General features: G+C 35.9%; 1 protein-coding gene across 9 annotated transcripts in view; it reads left to right on the top strand.

The window, feature by feature from the left end:
- Positions 1-18,160, top strand: part of RBBP8 (RB binding protein 8, endonuclease) — a 96,559-nt gene extending 78,399 nt beyond the window's left edge. For 8 of the 9 annotated variants that reach the window (XM_060121774.1, XM_060121773.1, XM_060121770.1 and 5 more), the window contains 5 exons: positions 5,464-5,604; positions 9,743-9,812; positions 13,490-13,586; positions 16,321-16,474; positions 17,770-18,160. In XM_060121774.1, coding sequence (XP_059977757.1) covers positions 5,464-5,604; positions 9,743-9,812; positions 13,490-13,586; positions 16,321-16,474; positions 17,770-17,867 — 560 coding nt within the window. In that variant the 3' untranslated portion in view covers positions 17,868-18,160. The remainder of the gene's footprint in view (positions 1-5,463; positions 5,605-9,742; positions 9,813-13,489; positions 13,587-16,320; positions 16,475-17,769) is intronic. The other variant, XM_060121775.1, reaches the window with a different exon arrangement.
- The last annotated feature ends 429 nt before the right edge of the window (positions 18,161-18,589 follow it).

Here is an 18,589-nt window from a genome sequence, read left to right as displayed (position 1 = left end):
TCAAATAAACAACCTGACCTTACACCTAAAGCAATTAGAGAAAGAAGAACAAAAAAACCCCAAAGTTAGCAGAAGGAAAGAAATCATAAAGATCAGATCAGAAATAAATGAAAAGGAAATGAAGGAAATGACAGCAAAGATGAATAAAATTAAAGATGGTTCTCTGAGAAGATAAACAAAATTGATAAACCTTTAGCCATACTCATCAAGAAAAAAAAGGGAGAAGACTCTAAGCAACAGAATTAGAAATGAAAAAGGAGAAGTAACAACTGTCACTGCAGAAATACAGAGGATCATGGGAGATTACTGCAACCACCTATATGCCAATAAAGTGGACAACCTGGAAGAAATGGACAAATTCTTAGAAAAGCACAACCTTCACTGAGACTGAACCAGGAAGAAATAGAAAATATAAACAGACCAATCACAAGCACTGAAATTGAAACTGTGATTAAAAATCTTCCAACAAACAAAAGCCCAGGACCAGATGGCTTCACAGGGGAATTCCATCAAATATTTAGAGAAGAGATAACACCTATCCTTCTCAAACTCTTCCAAATATAGCAGAGGGAGGAATACTCCCAAATTCATTCTGTGAGGCCACCATCACCCTGATACCAAAACCAGACAAAGATGTTACAAAAAAAAGAATACAGGCTGATATCGCCGATGAACATAGATGCAAAAATCCTCAACAAAGTACTAGCAAACAGAATCCAACAGCACGTTAAAAGGATCATACACCATGATCAAGTGGGGTTTATCCCAGGAATGCAAGGATTCTTCAATATACGGAAATCAGTCAATGTGATAAACCATATTAACAAACTGAAGGATAAAAACCATATGATCATCTCAATAGATACAGAAAAAGCTTTCAGCAAAATTCAACACCCATTTATTATAAAACCCTCCAGAGGGGCTTCCCTGGTGAGCAGTGGTTGAGAGTCTGCCTGCCGATGCAGGGGACACGGGTTCGTGCCCCGGTCCGGGAGGATCCCACATGCCGCGGAGCGGCTGGGCCCGTGAGCCATGGCCGCTGAGCCTGCGCGTCCGGAGCCTGTGCTCCACAACGGGAGAGGCCACAACAGTGAGAGGCCCGCGTACAACAAAAAAACAAAAAACAAAAAACAAAACAAACAAACAAAAAAACCCTCCAGAAAGAGGCATAGAGGGAACTTACCTCAACATAATAAAGCCCATATATGACAAACCCACAACCAACATCATTCTCAATTGTGAAAAACTGAAACCATTTCCACTAAGATCAGGAAAAAAACAAGGTTGTCCACTCTCACCACCATTATTCAACATAGTTTTGGAAGTTTTAGCCACAGCAATCAGAGAAGAGAAAGAAATAAAAGGAATCCAAATCGGAAAAGAAGAAGTAAAACTGTCACTGTTTGCGGATTACATGATGCTATACATAGAGAATCCTAAAGATGCTACCCGAAAACTACTAGAGCTAATCAATGAATTTGGTAAAGTAGCAGGATACAGAATTAATGCACAGAAATCTCTTGCATTCCTATACACTAACAATGAAAAATCTGAAAGAGAAATTAAGGAAACATTCCCATTTACCACTGCAACAAAAAGAAGAGGAGACAAAAGACCTGTATGCAGAAAACTATAAGACACTGATAAAAGATTAAAGACGATACAGACAGATGGAGAGATATACCACGTTCTTGTATTGGAAGAATCAACATTGTGAAAATGACTATACTAACCAAAGCAATCTACAGATTCAGTGCAATCCCTGTCAGACTGCCAATGACATTGTTCACAGAACTAGAACAAAAAATTTCACAATTTGTATGGAAACAACAAAAGACCCTGAATAGCCAAAACAATCTTGAGAAAGAATAACGGAGCTGGAGGAATGAGGCTCCCTGACTTCAGACTATACTACAAAGCTATGGTAATCAAGACGATATGGTACTGGCACAAAAACAGAAATATAGATCAGTGGAACAGGATAGAAAGCCCAGAGATAAACCCACGCACATATGATCACCTTATTTTTTATATAGGAGGCAAGAGTGTACAATGGAGAAAAGACAGCCTCTTCAATAAGTGGTGCTGGGAAAACTGGACAGCTACATGTAAAAGAATGAAATTAGAACACTCCCTAACACCATACACAGAAATAAACTCAAAATGGATTAAAGACCTAAATGTAAGGCCAGATACTATAAAACTCTTAGAGGAAATCATAGGCAGAACACCGTATGACATAAATCACAGCAAGATCCTTTTTGACCCATCTCCTAGAGAAAGGGAAATAAAAACAAAAATAAACAAATGGGACCTAATGAAACTTAAAAGCTTTTGCACAGCAAAGGAAATCATAAACAAGACGAAAAGACAACCCTCAGAATGGGAGAAAATATTTGCAAACGAAGCAACTAACAAAGGATTAATCTCCAAAATATACAAGCAGCTCAATATCAAAAAAACAAAAACAATCCAGTCCAAAATTGGGCAGAAGACCTAAACAGACATTTCTCCCAAGAAGATATACAGATTGCCAACAAACACATGAAAGGATGCTCAACATCACTAATCATTAGAGAAATGCAAATCAAATCTACAATGAGGTATCACCTCCCACCAGTCAGAATGGCCATCGTCAAAAAATCTACAAACAACAAATGCTGGAGAGGGTGTGGAGAAAAGGGACCTTCTTACACTGTTGGTGGGAATATAAATTGATACAGCCACTATGGAGAACAGTATGGAGGTTCCTTAAAAAACTAAAAATAGAACTACCATACCACCCAACAATCCCACTACTGGGCATATACCCTGAGAAAACCATAATTCAAGAAGAGTCATGTACCACAGTGTTCATTGCAGCTCTATTTACAATAGCCCGGAGATGGGACCAACCTAAGTGTCCATCAACAGATGAATGGATAAAGAAGATGTGGCACATACATACAATGGAATATTACTCAGGCATAAAAAGAAACGAAATTGAGTTATTTGTAGTGAGGTGGATGGACCCTGAGTCTGTCATACAGAGTGAAGTAAGTCAGAAGGAGAAAAACAGATACCGTACACTAACATATATATGTAATCTTTAAAAAAAGAAAAAGAATGTTCTGAAGGACCTGGGGTCAGGACAGGAATAAAGATGCAGACGTAGAGAATGGACTTGAGGACACGGGGAGGGGGAAGGGTAAGCTGGGACAAAGTGAGAGAGTGACATGGACATAATATACACTACCAAATGTAAAATAGATAGCTAGTGGGAAGCAGCTGCATGGCACAGGGAGATCAGCTCGGTGCTTTGTGACCACCTAGAGGGGTGGGACAGGGAGGGTGGGAGGGAGATGCAAGAGGGAGGGGATATGGGGATATGTATATACGTATGACTGATTCACTTTGTTATACAGCAGAAGCTAACCCACCATTGTAGAGCAATTATACTCCAATAAAGATGTTGGAAAAAAAGAAAAGTAAACCTTAACGGTGATTTATTGTCTTTTTATAGTAAATGATACTTAAATAACTTTCTTCTTAAGAAGATGACTTTGCTTTTAAGATTAATTTTTTCCTGGGACCAGTTCCTGATAATGTTTTCCTCAGTTTTGTAGAAAAGGGAAAAACAAAGTATGACAACTTTGGCTTCAAATTTATGTAGTTAATCTAAGAAGATGATAGTTTCCCAAATATATTTGAAGCAAGTATCATATGGAGGTGAAACTAGAACTTAAACTAATGAGTTTAACTAGATCTTAAACTAAAATTACCTAGATAATTTTGACTAAGGTGTTGTGAGTACTATTGCTGAAAAATAAGTCACTCCAGTAATTTAGAGGATTAGAACAACAACCATTTTCTTATCTTTCATAGTTTCTGTGCCTCAGGAATTCAGGAAGGTCTAGGCTGGGTGGTTCTATCTCCGGGTCTCATGCAGTCATAGACAGATGATGGCTGGAGCCGGAACAGCAGAGGACTAGACAGATGGGAGATACTTCGCATCTCTCTCTCTTCTTATTCAGTCTCAGGGCTTCTCCATATAGTCTTTCCACATGGGTTAGTTTGAGCTTCCTTATTACTTGGACACTAGGTTCCCAGAGTGAGCATCCCCAAAGAGCAAGGTAGAAGTGCATGGTATTTTTATGATCTGGACTCAGAAGTTGCTCAGTAGGAGGAGTTCCAAGATCACATTATAAGAACAGCAAATAGGATAGGAGATATTGTTGAGCCCATACTTGGAAAACAACAGTCTGCCTATTTTACCCATAAAGTAGATCTTTTTCATACTTAGAATTGGTTAAAGATGCAGCATACCATTAAACTCCCAATTACTACTATTTCAAGTCAAAAACTGATTTTTATATCTCTATCTGTGTTAGACTTAGTAGATGCTATGATAGAAAGATCAATAAGGATATGGTCTCTGTCCTCAAGCACTTTACAATCAGAAGTCTGACCCGCAAACAAATAAATCATTAACTTATTGTGATTTACTAGCAGCATACACAGAATGCTTTCGGAATGCGTAGCATACTGCCTGGCACATAGAAGTTATTTTTACTTACAGATTTGACCCTCAAAATGAAAAATGAACAAATGTTTAATCATTCAGTAATTATCAAGACACAGTTCTGTATCAGGAATTGGAGATAATAGTGAACAGAACAAAAGTACCTACGTCGTGGAGCTTACATTGTAATAGGGGAGAAACAAACAAGTATGGTATGCTAGATGACGGCAAGTGCTACGGAAAGATAAAACGGGGTGAGGGGCCAGAGAGTCTGCATGGGGGGAGGTGGTAGTTACTTTATATAGAGTCATCTTGGTAGGCTTCAGTTTTGTCATATTTGTTAGCCAACTGAATCTACTTCTATTTTTAGTAAACTGGTGTTTTTAAAAATACAGTCATATAATGGAAATGTAGTTAGTACTCTGAAGATGAAGTTAGCACTTTGCATATCAAATATGGAATTGAATTCACTATTTCTGTAACACTGAACTTCCAAGTGTTAATGATAATGCAAGAAAATACTTTTTTGCTACCACATTAGAAAAATAAGCAGGTAAACAAACTCTATAGAGATTTTAATGTCAGTTATTTATACATCGTTTATTTAAACTTCATATTTTTCACCATTTATTATGCTGTGTTTTCTGTTCCTCACCATTCCTTTTGGTAGTTCCTTTTGGTTTAGTGTGAATTATATTGATGCATGAGTGGATAGAGAGAAAAAGACTTTTTAACATTTATAATGACAGTAACAAAAACTAGCATTCTCTTGACATGAGTAAAGGACATTTGAAGGCATAACATAAAACCTTTATAAATATGCAGTAACTACCCAGGCTTGGGGTTTACTGTTGCCTCATACACATCTGAATTATTTTGTGGCAGTTCCTACAAGTTTCACATTGGTCTACATAGAAAGCAAAAAGCTTGCTTGTTGCCTAAGCCAATGCTCTTTCACACAGATGGAGAAAGAAAACTGAATGATAGCTTGGAAGATATGTTTGATCGGACTACACATGAAGAATATGAATCCTGTTTGGTGGATAGCTTCCCCCAAGTAGCAGATGAAGAGGAGTCGTCAACTGTTACAAAAAAACCCAACTGTAAGGCACTTTCCTTTCTAATTATGGTTTTTCCAGTACACTGAGTTTAGTAAATTAAGTCATCATGCATATTAAACAGAGGCTTAATGAGGTATCTTAACCAAGTTTCATGCTTCTTGAATAAATTTTTTTCCAGTTTTTTTTAAAGATAATTTCAGATTAATAGAAGAGTTTCCAAAAATAGTTCAGAGGGTTCCTATGAACCTTTCACTCAGCTTATAAAAGTTTTGAGAAAATTCTTTGTTAAGTGATACCATAATTAAGTGAATTATTGTAATTGAGTGAAAAGAGGAAGTTTTGCAGAAAATTCAGACCCGTTTCCTGCTTGAATACTTTACCTTCCCAGATAAAATACTATATCTGCCTTCTTCAGATCTGTTTTATTAGAAGCAGTAATTTATAATGTAGGTTAGCAATCAAAAGAACAGTCTAAGTGAAACTCTTAAGTAGATAATCTGAATTGAAAATTAGTTAAAATTCTTGCTAAATATCTCATTTTCTTACTGTGATTAACATGGTCATAATTTTTAATTTAGTGCAAAGGTGGTTTTATAGTGGCTTAAATGAGCACAACTTCTGCTATGACAATAGTCAAAGCATTGAGTATAAATCTATCTTGATTATGCTTTCCTTGTGCTTTTTAAAGTGACAGCCCACAGGATGAGACCTTAACCAAAGATACATAACAGCATGCTTTTGTTTGCTCAGTCCATGGCAGAAACTTGATCAAGCAAATTTCGTGATAAAAATTCACAACTGTTCAATTCATTTTTCTCCCCAAGAATATGAATCCTGTTTGGTGGATCCAAAATCCTCTGCAAATTGGTTTCACTTAAAAAAAAAAGATATTCTTTTATAAGGTATAATTATTAATTTCTATCTTTTTTTTTTTTAAGTTGTTTTTCACACTGAACATCCCAGAATTTCTTCTTACTTAGCTTTTTTGGCAGTGCTGCACTGCTCTTCTGATCTCTGGCAACTTCTGTTTCCTAGAGTATCCCCAAGATACTGTTTTCTTCCTCACACTCATTTTCTCTCATGCTTTTATTAAATTACCTCTGAAAATAAAACTCCAAATCTGTATCTCTAGTTTGACTTCTCCAATGAATCCCAGCCCTGTATTTCTTAGTTATCCTACTTTTGCGTCTCTTCAACAGCTTAAACTTAAGGCATCTAAACCAAGTTCCATTTATTTCCTACCAAGTGACCTTTCAGACTTTTTTATTTTTCCCAGTCACTCAGTCATAGAATTTAGGACTTTCTGTCCATTTATTTCATTTTCTAGACCCCCATATCACAAAATTCTACCTAGTCTTCCCTCATAGGAAGGAGTAGACTTCAGGCAGGATATCAAAAGCTCAGTTCTGGACATGTTAGTACTTACTAGATATTCAAGTGGAGGTGTTTGTAGGCAGTTGACATGTGTCAAGTTTGGACAGGAAATCCAGAATAAAAAAAATGATTTAGTGGGCAGGAGGTGAACAACAAGTAGATGGAGCTGAAAGGCACTGAGTGAGAACACCCAAGAATTGAATATAAATAGAAAAGAGGAGTATTTCAAGTTCTGACCTCTAGGGTATGGCAACTTTAAAAGGTCAGAGAAACAAAGAAGAAACCAGCAAAGGAAACTGAGAAGGAGGTGCAGCCTATGAAGTAGGAAGAACACGAGAGTAGGTGCTGTTCTGTAAGACAAGTGAAAAAGACGTTTCTATATATTCATTACTCCCAGCCTCATCCTTTCTCTTCTGAACCTCAGACTTTATTCCAGTTACATACTGGACATCTTATAAGCACCTTAAAATTAATATATTCCAATTAGAAATCTTAATTTTTCTACCCATATTTGATCTTCCTCTGCCTTTCTGGGTTTCATTAAGCCTCAGTAACTATCCTCCCATTTACTAAAGATGGAAATGTGGGAGTCGTATTTGACTTCTTTCACCTGACCTTCATGCCCAGTCTAATACCCTGGCAGCAGTATCTCCAAAATATATTTCATAACACTTCACTTCTCTCCATCTCTGTAGCCACTACCTGGTCTCAGCCACTCTGATCTCTACCTATTCTATTCCAGGCCTCCTAACTGGTCTTTTTATGTATCTCTTATCTCTAGCCCAGTCTCTACAGTGAATTAAAAGTGATTTAGTTTAAATTTAAGTTGGATTATATTCTTGCTTAAAAATCCTTCAATGAAAAGAAGATATTTGAATGGCCAATAAGCACATGAAAAGACGATCAACATTCTTGGACAGTCAGGGATGGATAACACTTCACACCCCCAGAAATGGTTAAAAAGATTGCTAACATCTAGCATTAGCAAGTGTGAAGAGCAGCTGGAACTCTCATGCCATTGTTGGGGGAGAAGAAAATTGACTATACTTTGGAAAACAGTTCAGCAGAGGTTTTTTAACAGCTTTATTGAAGTTGTCAGTTTTTTGTAAGAGCTAAGCATATACCTGTGTTGTGACCCAGCAATTCCACTCCTAGTTATATACCCAAGAAAAATGAAAACATGTTCACGGAAAGATGTGTTCAAGAATGTTCATAGCAGTGCTATTTGTAATAGGTCAGAACTTGAAACAACCCAAATGTCCATCAGCAGGTGAATAAATTGTGGTATACTCATGATGGAATACTACTTCACAACAAAAAGGAGGGAACTACTAGACTCATCAACATGGATCAGTCTCCAAAACCTGTTGAGCTAGACAAATGCACAAGGTGAAAAAGAATACATACTATATAATCTCATTGATATGAAGCTCTAAAACAGACATAACTAAGCTATGGTGATAGAAATTAAATCAGTGATTGTTGGGGAGGGGAGAGACATAAGAGAACATTCTTTTGCATGAGAAACAATGGAATAGGAAACTTTCATGGGAATGTTCTCTGTCTCAATTTGGGTAGTAGCAGTTACACTGGAATATACATCTGTCAAAATTCATCATAGTATACTTAAAATCCGTGTATGTAAATTATGCCTCAATAAAGTAAATGATATTTTAAAGTCTTCAGTGGCTTCCCACTGCACTTGCAATAAAATTCAAACTCCTTCTCTTGGCCTCCAAGTCCCATCATGATCTGGTACCTGCCCACTCCCCCCACTCCACTCCCACCCCCACCCCAGCCTCATGTTCCCCAACACTTCCCTTTTTTGCTAAATCTCAACCACACTATCCTCCTCTTACTTCTTATAATGTGCCAAACTTTTTGCCATCGAGGACCTTTACCTAGAACGTTCACCATTCGTACCTCTTCTCACGGCTGACTTCTCTGTATTCATCAGTTATTACCTTACATGTTCAGGGAGCCTTAGCTTCTGCTTGCTTAATGTCTGTTTCCCTCACTGCAACGTAAACTCCATGAGGACAGGAGACCTGGTCTCTCCTGTTCTACATTTTATGTCCAGAACTTAGCACAATGCTCAGTAAATTTTGATTATTTGAACAGATGATAGCAGTTAGCTATTTGAGTCTAGACAACTTGGGATTCACGTCCATGGGCTCTAGTTCTTATTTTGTCACCAATATTTTGATAAAATTTTAAAATGTTTTTATTTCCTAGTTATCAGCTACCTTAAAGACACATTATAAAAATCAACGGGGGGCTTCCTTGGTGGCGCAGTGGTTGAGAGTCCGCCTGCCGATGCAGGGGTCGTGGGTTCGTGCCCCGGTCCGGGAGGATCCCACATGCCGCAGAGCGGCTGCGCCCATGAGCCATGTCCGCTGAGCCTGTGCTCCGCGACGGGAGAGGCCACAACAGTGAGAGGCCCGCGTACCGCAAAAAAAAAAAAAAAATCAACGGGACTAATAAGTGAACAGATTAAAAGCCATGTTATTGTTTGGTGCCAGATGATAATAGGCATCCAGGTAGTTCTTTTAGAGTCTAAAATACTTTTATAGTTACGATTTTTATCTCTTTAGTAATTCTTAGGTGAGATAATCAGCACTCTCCTTATTATGCAGATAAGGAAAGGAAGGAATTAGTTATAGAAAATTTAAACTAATTGCCTAGGGACCAGAGTATTAAACCCAATAAAAATAGAAGTTTTGGTATATGTCCTTTTTTTCCCCAAAGCTAATTATTTCTAAATAAGTTCTACATTCAGTTTGTGGTATGATTGTTTTGTTTACAGCTCCTGGTGATAAACAAGATAAAGTCAAACAGAAAACATTTGTGGAGCCATATTTTAAAGATGATGAAAGGTAAGTTGGCCTTGGTTAATACCAGCAATGTGATTGGAAGTACCACAGAGCTATCTTTGTCAGAGGATCTCTGACCTATTAAAATTGCTACTTTGGTTAAAATAGAATCTATATCATTTACTTTATGACCATAACAAAAATGGAACTCAAGTATAAAAATGACAAATTTTTAAAATAAGGAAATTTTTTTACCACCACTACCCTGTTCTGGACAGTGATGACAGTTATTTTCTCTGCTTCATTATAATGTATTTTTATTCTTATCCTATTTTATTGTGAACTTTATTTGAACTTGAGGAATTTATTGAATACTGTAACTTGTATATAGTATAGCCTTTGGGTGGCAGGCCTTAGGCTGTGCTTCAGAATTATTTCATGAGAATTTTTAAATTAAAAAAAAATTTAAGCATCTTGATTTTAAACCATAATGCTGCTTTCTGCCTTTTATGCAAATATTGCAAATTCTCTAACTTTCAGTCCTGTACTATTAATTCTAGAAGTGAATTAAGGCATAGCAGTTTATTCAAAAAAACTTTTTATCCTTTTTTTTCTTTAAGTTATGATGTTGGCAAGTTCAGTCACTCAATAAGTAAAGTTATTGTTCATACTTTGGTCAAGAATTTAGAAATCTGACAGGCCAAGATAAATTTCTACTGTTGCCTGTAAGACTCTAATAGATAAGAGCTGTCATTTTGTTGCTAAATGATTAATTCTTTCCCTTTATTCACCAGTTTTCCAAAGAAATAGTACCCTAGCATCTCAAATGTGACTAGAGAGTGTCTTGTTTAAGTATTATTATGAACTAATGGATTTAAATATGTTTGATGCATTTCAATCCATTGCATTTATCACCCTTATGATACTCAGATTGTCCCATCTTTGCCCAGCAGAAGCCTCTTTGAATGGACACTACTCTAGCTGTCTTTCATAGCTTCCTTGCTCTGGTATGAGAAGATGTTCTAGGCTCCTGCCATAGGCTGGAATCTGTCATTTCTCCAGGAGCCCTAGTTTAACAGTATTTAGGCCGTAGTCTGACTGCTGGGGTTGCTCATTGCTCCAGTTAGCCATTGTTTCTGGACCTTTTAGGTGGACAGAGTTAGAAGTAAAAGTCTTTGTTTCATTTTGTTTTTTAAGATAAACTACATGTGTTCATACTGATAGCTTCAAGTTCAGGACTACAGGATTTCTCTGTAACCTCCTCTGTTAACATCTGTATCTAGTTCCCCGCTTACTGAAAATCCCACTTCTCAGTGCCACTAACATCATTCTTCATTTAACTTGATTCCACAGAACAGTCTCAGAATAATTCAGACTATCACGAATAACATGATTTATGAAAATGGTTTAAGACTTTTTTGAGTCTTTTTGTCCTTACGATATATCCCATCAGAAAGGTACAGTCAAATCACTGTGTTTTCAGGTCACTTAGGATAATTATTTTCACTGTAGTTGTGCCACCAACCCAGTATCCATGTTTGTGTTATTTTGCTTTTGATTTTTTAGAAATTGTTTCTTTTTATCTTTAATTCTTTCTTTAAAATTAAGGAAATTATGTATATGATACTAGAGGCTGTAAAACAGGGTATATTCTGAAGTCCCCTTCATTTTGATAGCTTCCTATTCCTACACACATAACCATTTGTTATTTTATGGTTTTCCATCCATTTTAAAAAGTAAAAGCAAATTTCTATCTGTATATCTTGAAATTGATGTAGATGTAGATAATTGTACTCTCTTCTCTATACAAATGGTAGAATGCCATTTGTATATGCTTTTCTCTACTTTGCTTTTTTCATTTAACTGTATGTCCTGGAAATCACTCATAGTAGTATATAGTGATATTCCTCATTTCTTTTTTTAATTTCATGGTATTTTGTTGTTTGTACCATAGCTTATTCCCTAGCAATGAGCATTTGGGTTGTCTACAGTTATGCTGCATGCATAACGCTACAGTGAATAGCCTTGTGCATTCTCTTTTCAAATGTTTGCCTGTGCATCTTTGGAATAGATTCCTAGAAGATTGCAGAGTAAGAACTATCATTTCAGATGTTTCTAATACAGGTTCACTAACTTTTTTTTTCTATTTTTGGCTGTGTTGGATCTTCATTGTGGCATACGGGCTTCTCTCTAGTTGTGGTGCACGGGCTCCAGAGTGCTTGGGCTCTAGATGAGACGTGCCGCCTCATTAGTTTTGGAGGCTTAGTTGCCCCGCAGTATGTGGGATCTTAGTTCCCCAACCAAGGATCGAATCTGTGTCCCCCGCATTGGAAGGTGGATTCTTAACCATTGGACCACCAGGGAAGTCCCATAGGTTCACTAACTTTTAAAAAAATACATGAGTAGTTTTATTTATTCTAAAACCATTAGATAGCTGGAGATGCAGCACGTTGGTAAAGATGTAGGGATAGTACGAGAAGCTTAGTAACCTTTTAGGTGATGCTTGATGTCTACTGCAACTGCTAGTCTACTAGTGGATTCCTTGCTGTGTTATAGTACACTACAGAAACAGAACAGATTAAGAGGAAAGGATATGGCTAAATCATATGCTATGTAAACCTAAGATTCCATAAACTATTTGAAAGTATAGTCATGGCAATATTTTTTTATCTGTTGTTTCTTGGTCTTTTTTAATTTACCAGTTGCTCCAGAGTTGTTGGATTTAAGCACAAAAAGGACCTATATAACCTGATACGTTTTGAAATAGAGCATTTAAAGCTTTTTTTTTGAAGAACAGTAATTGTCAACTATCAAAATACCTCAAAGGAGTAGATGTGTTACCAACAGGTCATTTTAAAAGCCAGTTTTTGTGAGTCAGACTGTTTAAGTTCACTGGTGATGTTTCTATTATAAACAAATGTATATGGTGTTACATAAGTCTTCATTTACTTGTAAATTTGGAGTTTTCTATATTGGGCTTTTTAAAGTAGGATGCAGGTATATTAATAAAGAAATGTTCCATACTTCCTGATTGCTTTTTCTTACCAAAGAACTATATACCTCATCAATCAATACCTCAGTGGCTTTGACCCTTCCTAGGTTTCCAGTGGTTCACAATAGAATCTTTGTCTTTAAGGACAAGCACAAATGATAATTGTGCCTAATATTTTGAAGAATTTAAGGTAGACGGAAGCAACAAAAGAAATTGTTGGAGAAAATAGTAAATGACATGCAAACAAATGAATTCGTTCTTTAGGGAGGAGTAGGTTAGCCCTGATTTATGGGGTTTTAGTACTAGAAACCGAGTTAACAGGCAGTATTCTCTCAGTTATGTTACAGAATAGCAATTCCTGAGTTTAATAATACAGCATCATGCTGTATTAATACAGCATTCCTGTATGATTAGGTTATTTTATATTTTACCTGAATTATTTTCAGCCAGCCAGAGGCAAAAATAGGAAGTAATAGTTATCTTTTTCAGTTAGAGAAAAATATCTATAAAAATACCTGATATGTAAAATACTATGTAAAATACCATGTAATATGTAAAATACTTAATATTTCAGTGGAGAGTGAATGAAGACATGCTTGTTTTTTTTTCACATTCTGAGGAAGCATTTCAAATAAAATGAATGAATGTTTTGGGATTATTTCTCCTCTGGATGCTCACCTTTGCTAATTTAAAACCTAAACCAAAGCTCTCTATAGTAACAGATAAATTTAATTCATTTTCCCCCCAGAGAGACTAGCTTACAAAATTTTCCTCATATTGAGGTGGTCCGGAAAAAAGAAGAAAGAAGAAAATTGCTTGGACACACGTGTAAGGAATGTGAAATTGTAAGTACCAATGTAAATACTGTCATTTGGGTTTTTTTAAAAAATGGCTTTATATGCATGATTTCAAAATCACATATACAAACCGTATTTGTATCTAGAAACAAGTTTGAGCCAGGAATAACAGAATGAATACATAGACTATACATACTGGCTGGGACCTGAGAGATATAGATGAAAACGAAAGCCCTCAATTTCTCTTAGATTCTCTAAGTGAATCTGGAGCCTAAGCAGTAGTTCTTATTTCCAGCTTAAGACATTTGTGCCATTTGTCTTTTCTGTATTTATTTGTATATCTTTTAATTTTTTTACCTTGTGTTATGTTACAGCAGAGGCTCTAATACATATACTATTTGGGCGAAATTTTGACATTTTAGTTGGAAACTTGGCTATTTTATCTTTTACTTAAACACCAGCACTCTCAGGAAATGAGATGTACTCATAATTGTTTTTTCTAAATAACTGGTACAACCATAAGCTCTTTTTCCCCAAACATTTTCCTTTCTAAACAAAATGTGATGAATAGGCTCTACTTCATCCTTAAAACACAATTGTATTTTCCTTTTATACATTGGGTGTTGTGGACTAGATAGTATATCTTGAAGTAGATTGTACTAATTGTCCTCTTAATAAATAGTGCTAGGCAGGTTCCATGTCTTTTTGAAACTTACTCTTTTTATTTCTTCCCTTGCTATCCTTTAGCTGTTAGACCCCTGCTTCCAGCAATGTACTTCCTCTTTTAAATTTTCTTCTTAAAAACTATGGCTAGAGAATTTGATAACCAAGCACATTAAAGTTATGTATGAATAGGTTACAGTGCAGGTAAGCATTTGGTGAGAAAAATGCTGTCATATACTAACAGTGGGAGTGTAAATTGAGATCACTATTTTGGAAAGCAGTTTGGTGATACAAGCAAAACCTCCTCCTGTATCATGAGTTTTCATAACACGAATGTATCATGCTTTCTTAATTAAGGAATATGGTCTATACTAAATAAACCTCCAGTTTTTAATTCTAAGTGGAACTATTACTACCAGTGAGAAAAAAGCTCTTTTGCTGGAAACACTGTTAATTTGCTTTCCTTTTCTCAGGAATCATTTTTTGTGCTGTTATCCAGTCTCTGAAAACACTGTTTCATGCATTTTATTACATTTTTTCAGTTTTTTAAGGTAGAGAGTAATTCTGTTCCCTTTTACTCCCTCATGACCAGGAGTGAAAGTGCCCGTCCCATGTATTTAAATATTGTCTATATGCTTAACAATTACAGTTCCTAAATTTTTCCCATTGCCTGTTCCACATGTGGAATATGCAATATACATGTGGCTGATAGTCACCTCAAATTTCACGTGTCCTAAAGCAAACACAGTTTCTTTCTCCAATTCTCAAACCTTACCTCTGAGCCTTTTATATGTCCATTCTTCTCTAGTTTAAACCAGAGATCTTGCAGTTACCTACTTTTTTCTTTCATATCTCAGTAATGGATCTATCAGCAAATCCTACTGATTGTACTTTCAACACAGCAATGAATAGTCTTTTTTCCAAATGATCTTTTTAGAATAAAAGTTAAATCATGTCACTTTTCTGCCCAAAATCCTTAGTTGTCTTCCTCTCTAAGAAATGGTATCAAAGCCCTTATCAAGGACAGCAGACTCCCACCCCACCTCCTCTCTGACTTTATCTTCTAACACTCTTCTGCTTGCTTGCTGTGTTAACAGCTACACTAGCCTACTGTTGTTTTCAAATATGTCGTAATTTGGTGGCAATGTTTCTCTAACACTGACTGATAACCATGATTCTCTAAGGGCAGTTCCCAGGCTAAGGTAACAAAGGCTTATATCATGGCAATGAGAATGAAGGAAAAGATACCCTCCCCCCAAAAAGTTTCAGAGATACTCTAAAACCTTTAATTAATCTATGTAAAAGAAAAATATATTAGAAACCTTTACTTCAAAAAAATTCTAATCCTAAGTCTGCCCCTTTTAATAGGTGATAACTTTGGTGAATTATCACTGATTTTCAGTTCCTCAAGTGTAAAATGGAATTAGCTGGATTATGTGATCCTATCATCTGTGTTCTGTTAAACTTTACACTACTGCTTTATTTTCTTTAAATCTAGAGCTTGAAGACCGGTATAGTTTTCACATAAAAGTTTTATCTTTCTTTGCATGAAGTTCAGGTTCTTTATGATCACACTTGCAAAAAGTAATATGCCTTTGATCCTAATTGAAAGATCTAGTTTAAAAGGGGAAGTCATGAAGCCTACAACATTCAAAGCTAAATTTTTATTTTAAAAAATTGTAGTGAAAGGAAAATTACTTCAAAGCACACGTTATAGTCAAATAACAATTGAGAAATGTGCTATTCAGAGTGCAGGCCTTGGCCTTCTTGTTACTGGTCTGAGAAAGATGAAGAGTTTGCACCAGTATATAAATCAGCTGTACCACTAAGGACGCTGTAAAGTTCAGCTGGCAGTTTTTTTACTTGTAAGACTTTACTGATGCAGGAAGCAGTATGTTTTTTTACATTGTGATACAGGCTCCTTTTCTTTATGGGGCAAACATTTCACAGACCAGCACTAATTATTATTAGTAATTTATATAGTAATTTACTTAGAGATAGTATTACTATCAGTGAGAATTCAGTTTCCTTAGCATGCTGAATAAGTCTTCTTAGCTTCTAGTTTATAACCAGTAAGCATAACACTCCATTTATTACTCCTAAGTGGAAAACTCACCAGTTTTATTATCAGTATTATGCAGATTTTCCAGCAGAAGAAAGAGAAAAGAAGTTGGCTTCCTGCTCAAGACACCGATTTCGCTACATTCCACCCAACACACCAGAGAATTTCTGGGAAGTTGGTTTTCCTTCCACTCAGACTTGTGTGGAAAGAGGTGAGAATACAGATTGTAACATTTTGGAACTTTTTTTTTTTAAATACTGTGTATACCCGAGTCTAAACACTAAACTTTTTCTCCATGATTCTCTACCTTCTGCTGTAAGTTGGGTGCCAGTTTTGTGACATAAATACAGTTTTGTAAAGGCTTAACTTTCAACTTTTCAAATAACTTCATTGGAATCGTAGATTGTTTATAAGCACTTTAATGGGATTGTGTGTGCATTATCCTCCTTTATCATTCAAATTTCAGAAAGTAATTTGTTTTATCCAGTCATCAAAATGACTTCTCATAACTTTACAAAAGTTGCCAGCAAAGTTATATTGTTGAAAAGCATCTTTTTTTTTTTTTAAAGAGACTACCCTGAATTTTAGATGTTAAAACCTCACTATTCAGAATGCTAATTATTTATAAAACATATTTGAGTAAAAAGGACTTTTGTTTGTTTGGGAGACTGTTGACATGCAACTAGCCCCTTCAAATACAGCACTTACATTTAATGTAATTTGAGAATGTATGCAGCTTTAAAGCTCCAGATACTTAGTGAAAAGTTTTTCTAAAAGATGCAAAGTCTCTTACAGCTATTACCATACTTCCACTTTCCCCATTAACAAGTCCTCTTTGACATGATGTCTCTGCTTGGTCATCAAATAGAATTAGACAGTCTGGATAGAGCCTGTGCTTGTACCCCTAATATGGCCTAGGGGTATGGCAGAGCAGAATCCTCCCCTGAAAACTGTGTGAAAGGAGACACCTTAGGAGAATCGAATAGTCTGAAGAATATAGGGACATGTCATCTCAACAAATAGCTACTGAAAAAAGTCTTTTTGATAAGCGCCTGGAATTTATCATAGTAAAAAGTTCATGTTTACCATTTGTCCCCATTTGCAACCAACAGGAGGCAGAATAGGAAAGTGGTTAAGTGCTCTGGTTCTGGAGTTAGATCTTGGGCAGGGCGCCAGCTTTCCTACTTCCTAGCTTTGGGAACTTGAGCGAGTTATCAAACTTCCCTGGGTCTCCGTTAGCTCAGCTGTGAAACAGGCATAGTGGAAGCTGCTGCAGAGGAGTGTGAGAGTTATCCTAGATAATGTATGCAGCACATTTGATAAATGTTTGCTATTGTTTTTAGTATAAATGAGAAAATTGATGCTAGGTAGTGAAATCATTAATCAACACAACCAGTTAATAGAAAAATCATGTGAACTTAAACATTAAATGAGACAGATGTTTACTGGATATATGCTGAAATATGTTGCAGATATTGTCTTCTAAATTTGTGATTTATTTTTAAGGTTACATTAAAGAAGATCTTGATCCTTGTCCTCGTCCAAAAAGACGGCAGCCTTACAATGCAATATTTTCTCCAAAAGGCAAAGAGCAGAAGACATAAATGTTGCAGCAAGAACAGGAGAGACGACAATATTTTTATTTATAGTTAAAGTTGGTATTAAACATTGATTTTTTTTGATCTTCTGAAAACTGATTTATAAATCATTTTTCTATTGAAAATGTTTTGAAATAGCATTTACCCATCACACAGATGACTATTTAAAAATGGATAAGTTTATGTCGTATTTTCTTGCTTTTGCACCTTTAAAATAATAAGGTGCTTTTATTTTGCACTCTAAGTTAAAAGTTGTTTATTACTTTATTTGGTAATACCTAATTACAGTTTTGAAAATATGATAGTTGTAGTCTGATTTGTTGCCTTTTGGGTCTTTTATTCCATCTTCCCTTGGTATTCACATTCAGCAGTGACTTCATGTTAACATAGATTTTTATTCTCTTAATCAAGTTGCTCTTACGTAGGTCATTCCAATGTCTGGCATTCATGTCTTTTAAAAGGCTAAATTTTAACAATCCTTTTAACTTTCCAGCTTCTTTCTTTCATTGACTTGAAATGAACTACTCGGTAGTGAATTCCTGTCAAGGTGACTACAAATATCTTTTCCTTTGCCACGTACTATAAATTAACATCCTCTGATCATACTATTCCAGCTCTTCACATGTTTTCTTTTCATCATACTTGTTCTTCCTCGTGCAGTTTTCAAGCAATTTGAGTTCTTCTCCGCCCACATGTTCAAATTCAGTTCGTTGTAGTTCTCTGGATTG

This window comes from Lagenorhynchus albirostris, chromosome 14, assembly GCF_949774975.1.
Source record: "Lagenorhynchus albirostris chromosome 14, mLagAlb1.1, whole genome shotgun sequence".
Taxonomy (NCBI): Eukaryota; Metazoa; Chordata; class Mammalia; order Artiodactyla; family Delphinidae; genus Lagenorhynchus; species Lagenorhynchus albirostris.
The sequence above is the reverse complement of the archived record's forward strand: the minus strand, read 5'-3'. Positions and strand labels throughout refer to the sequence as shown.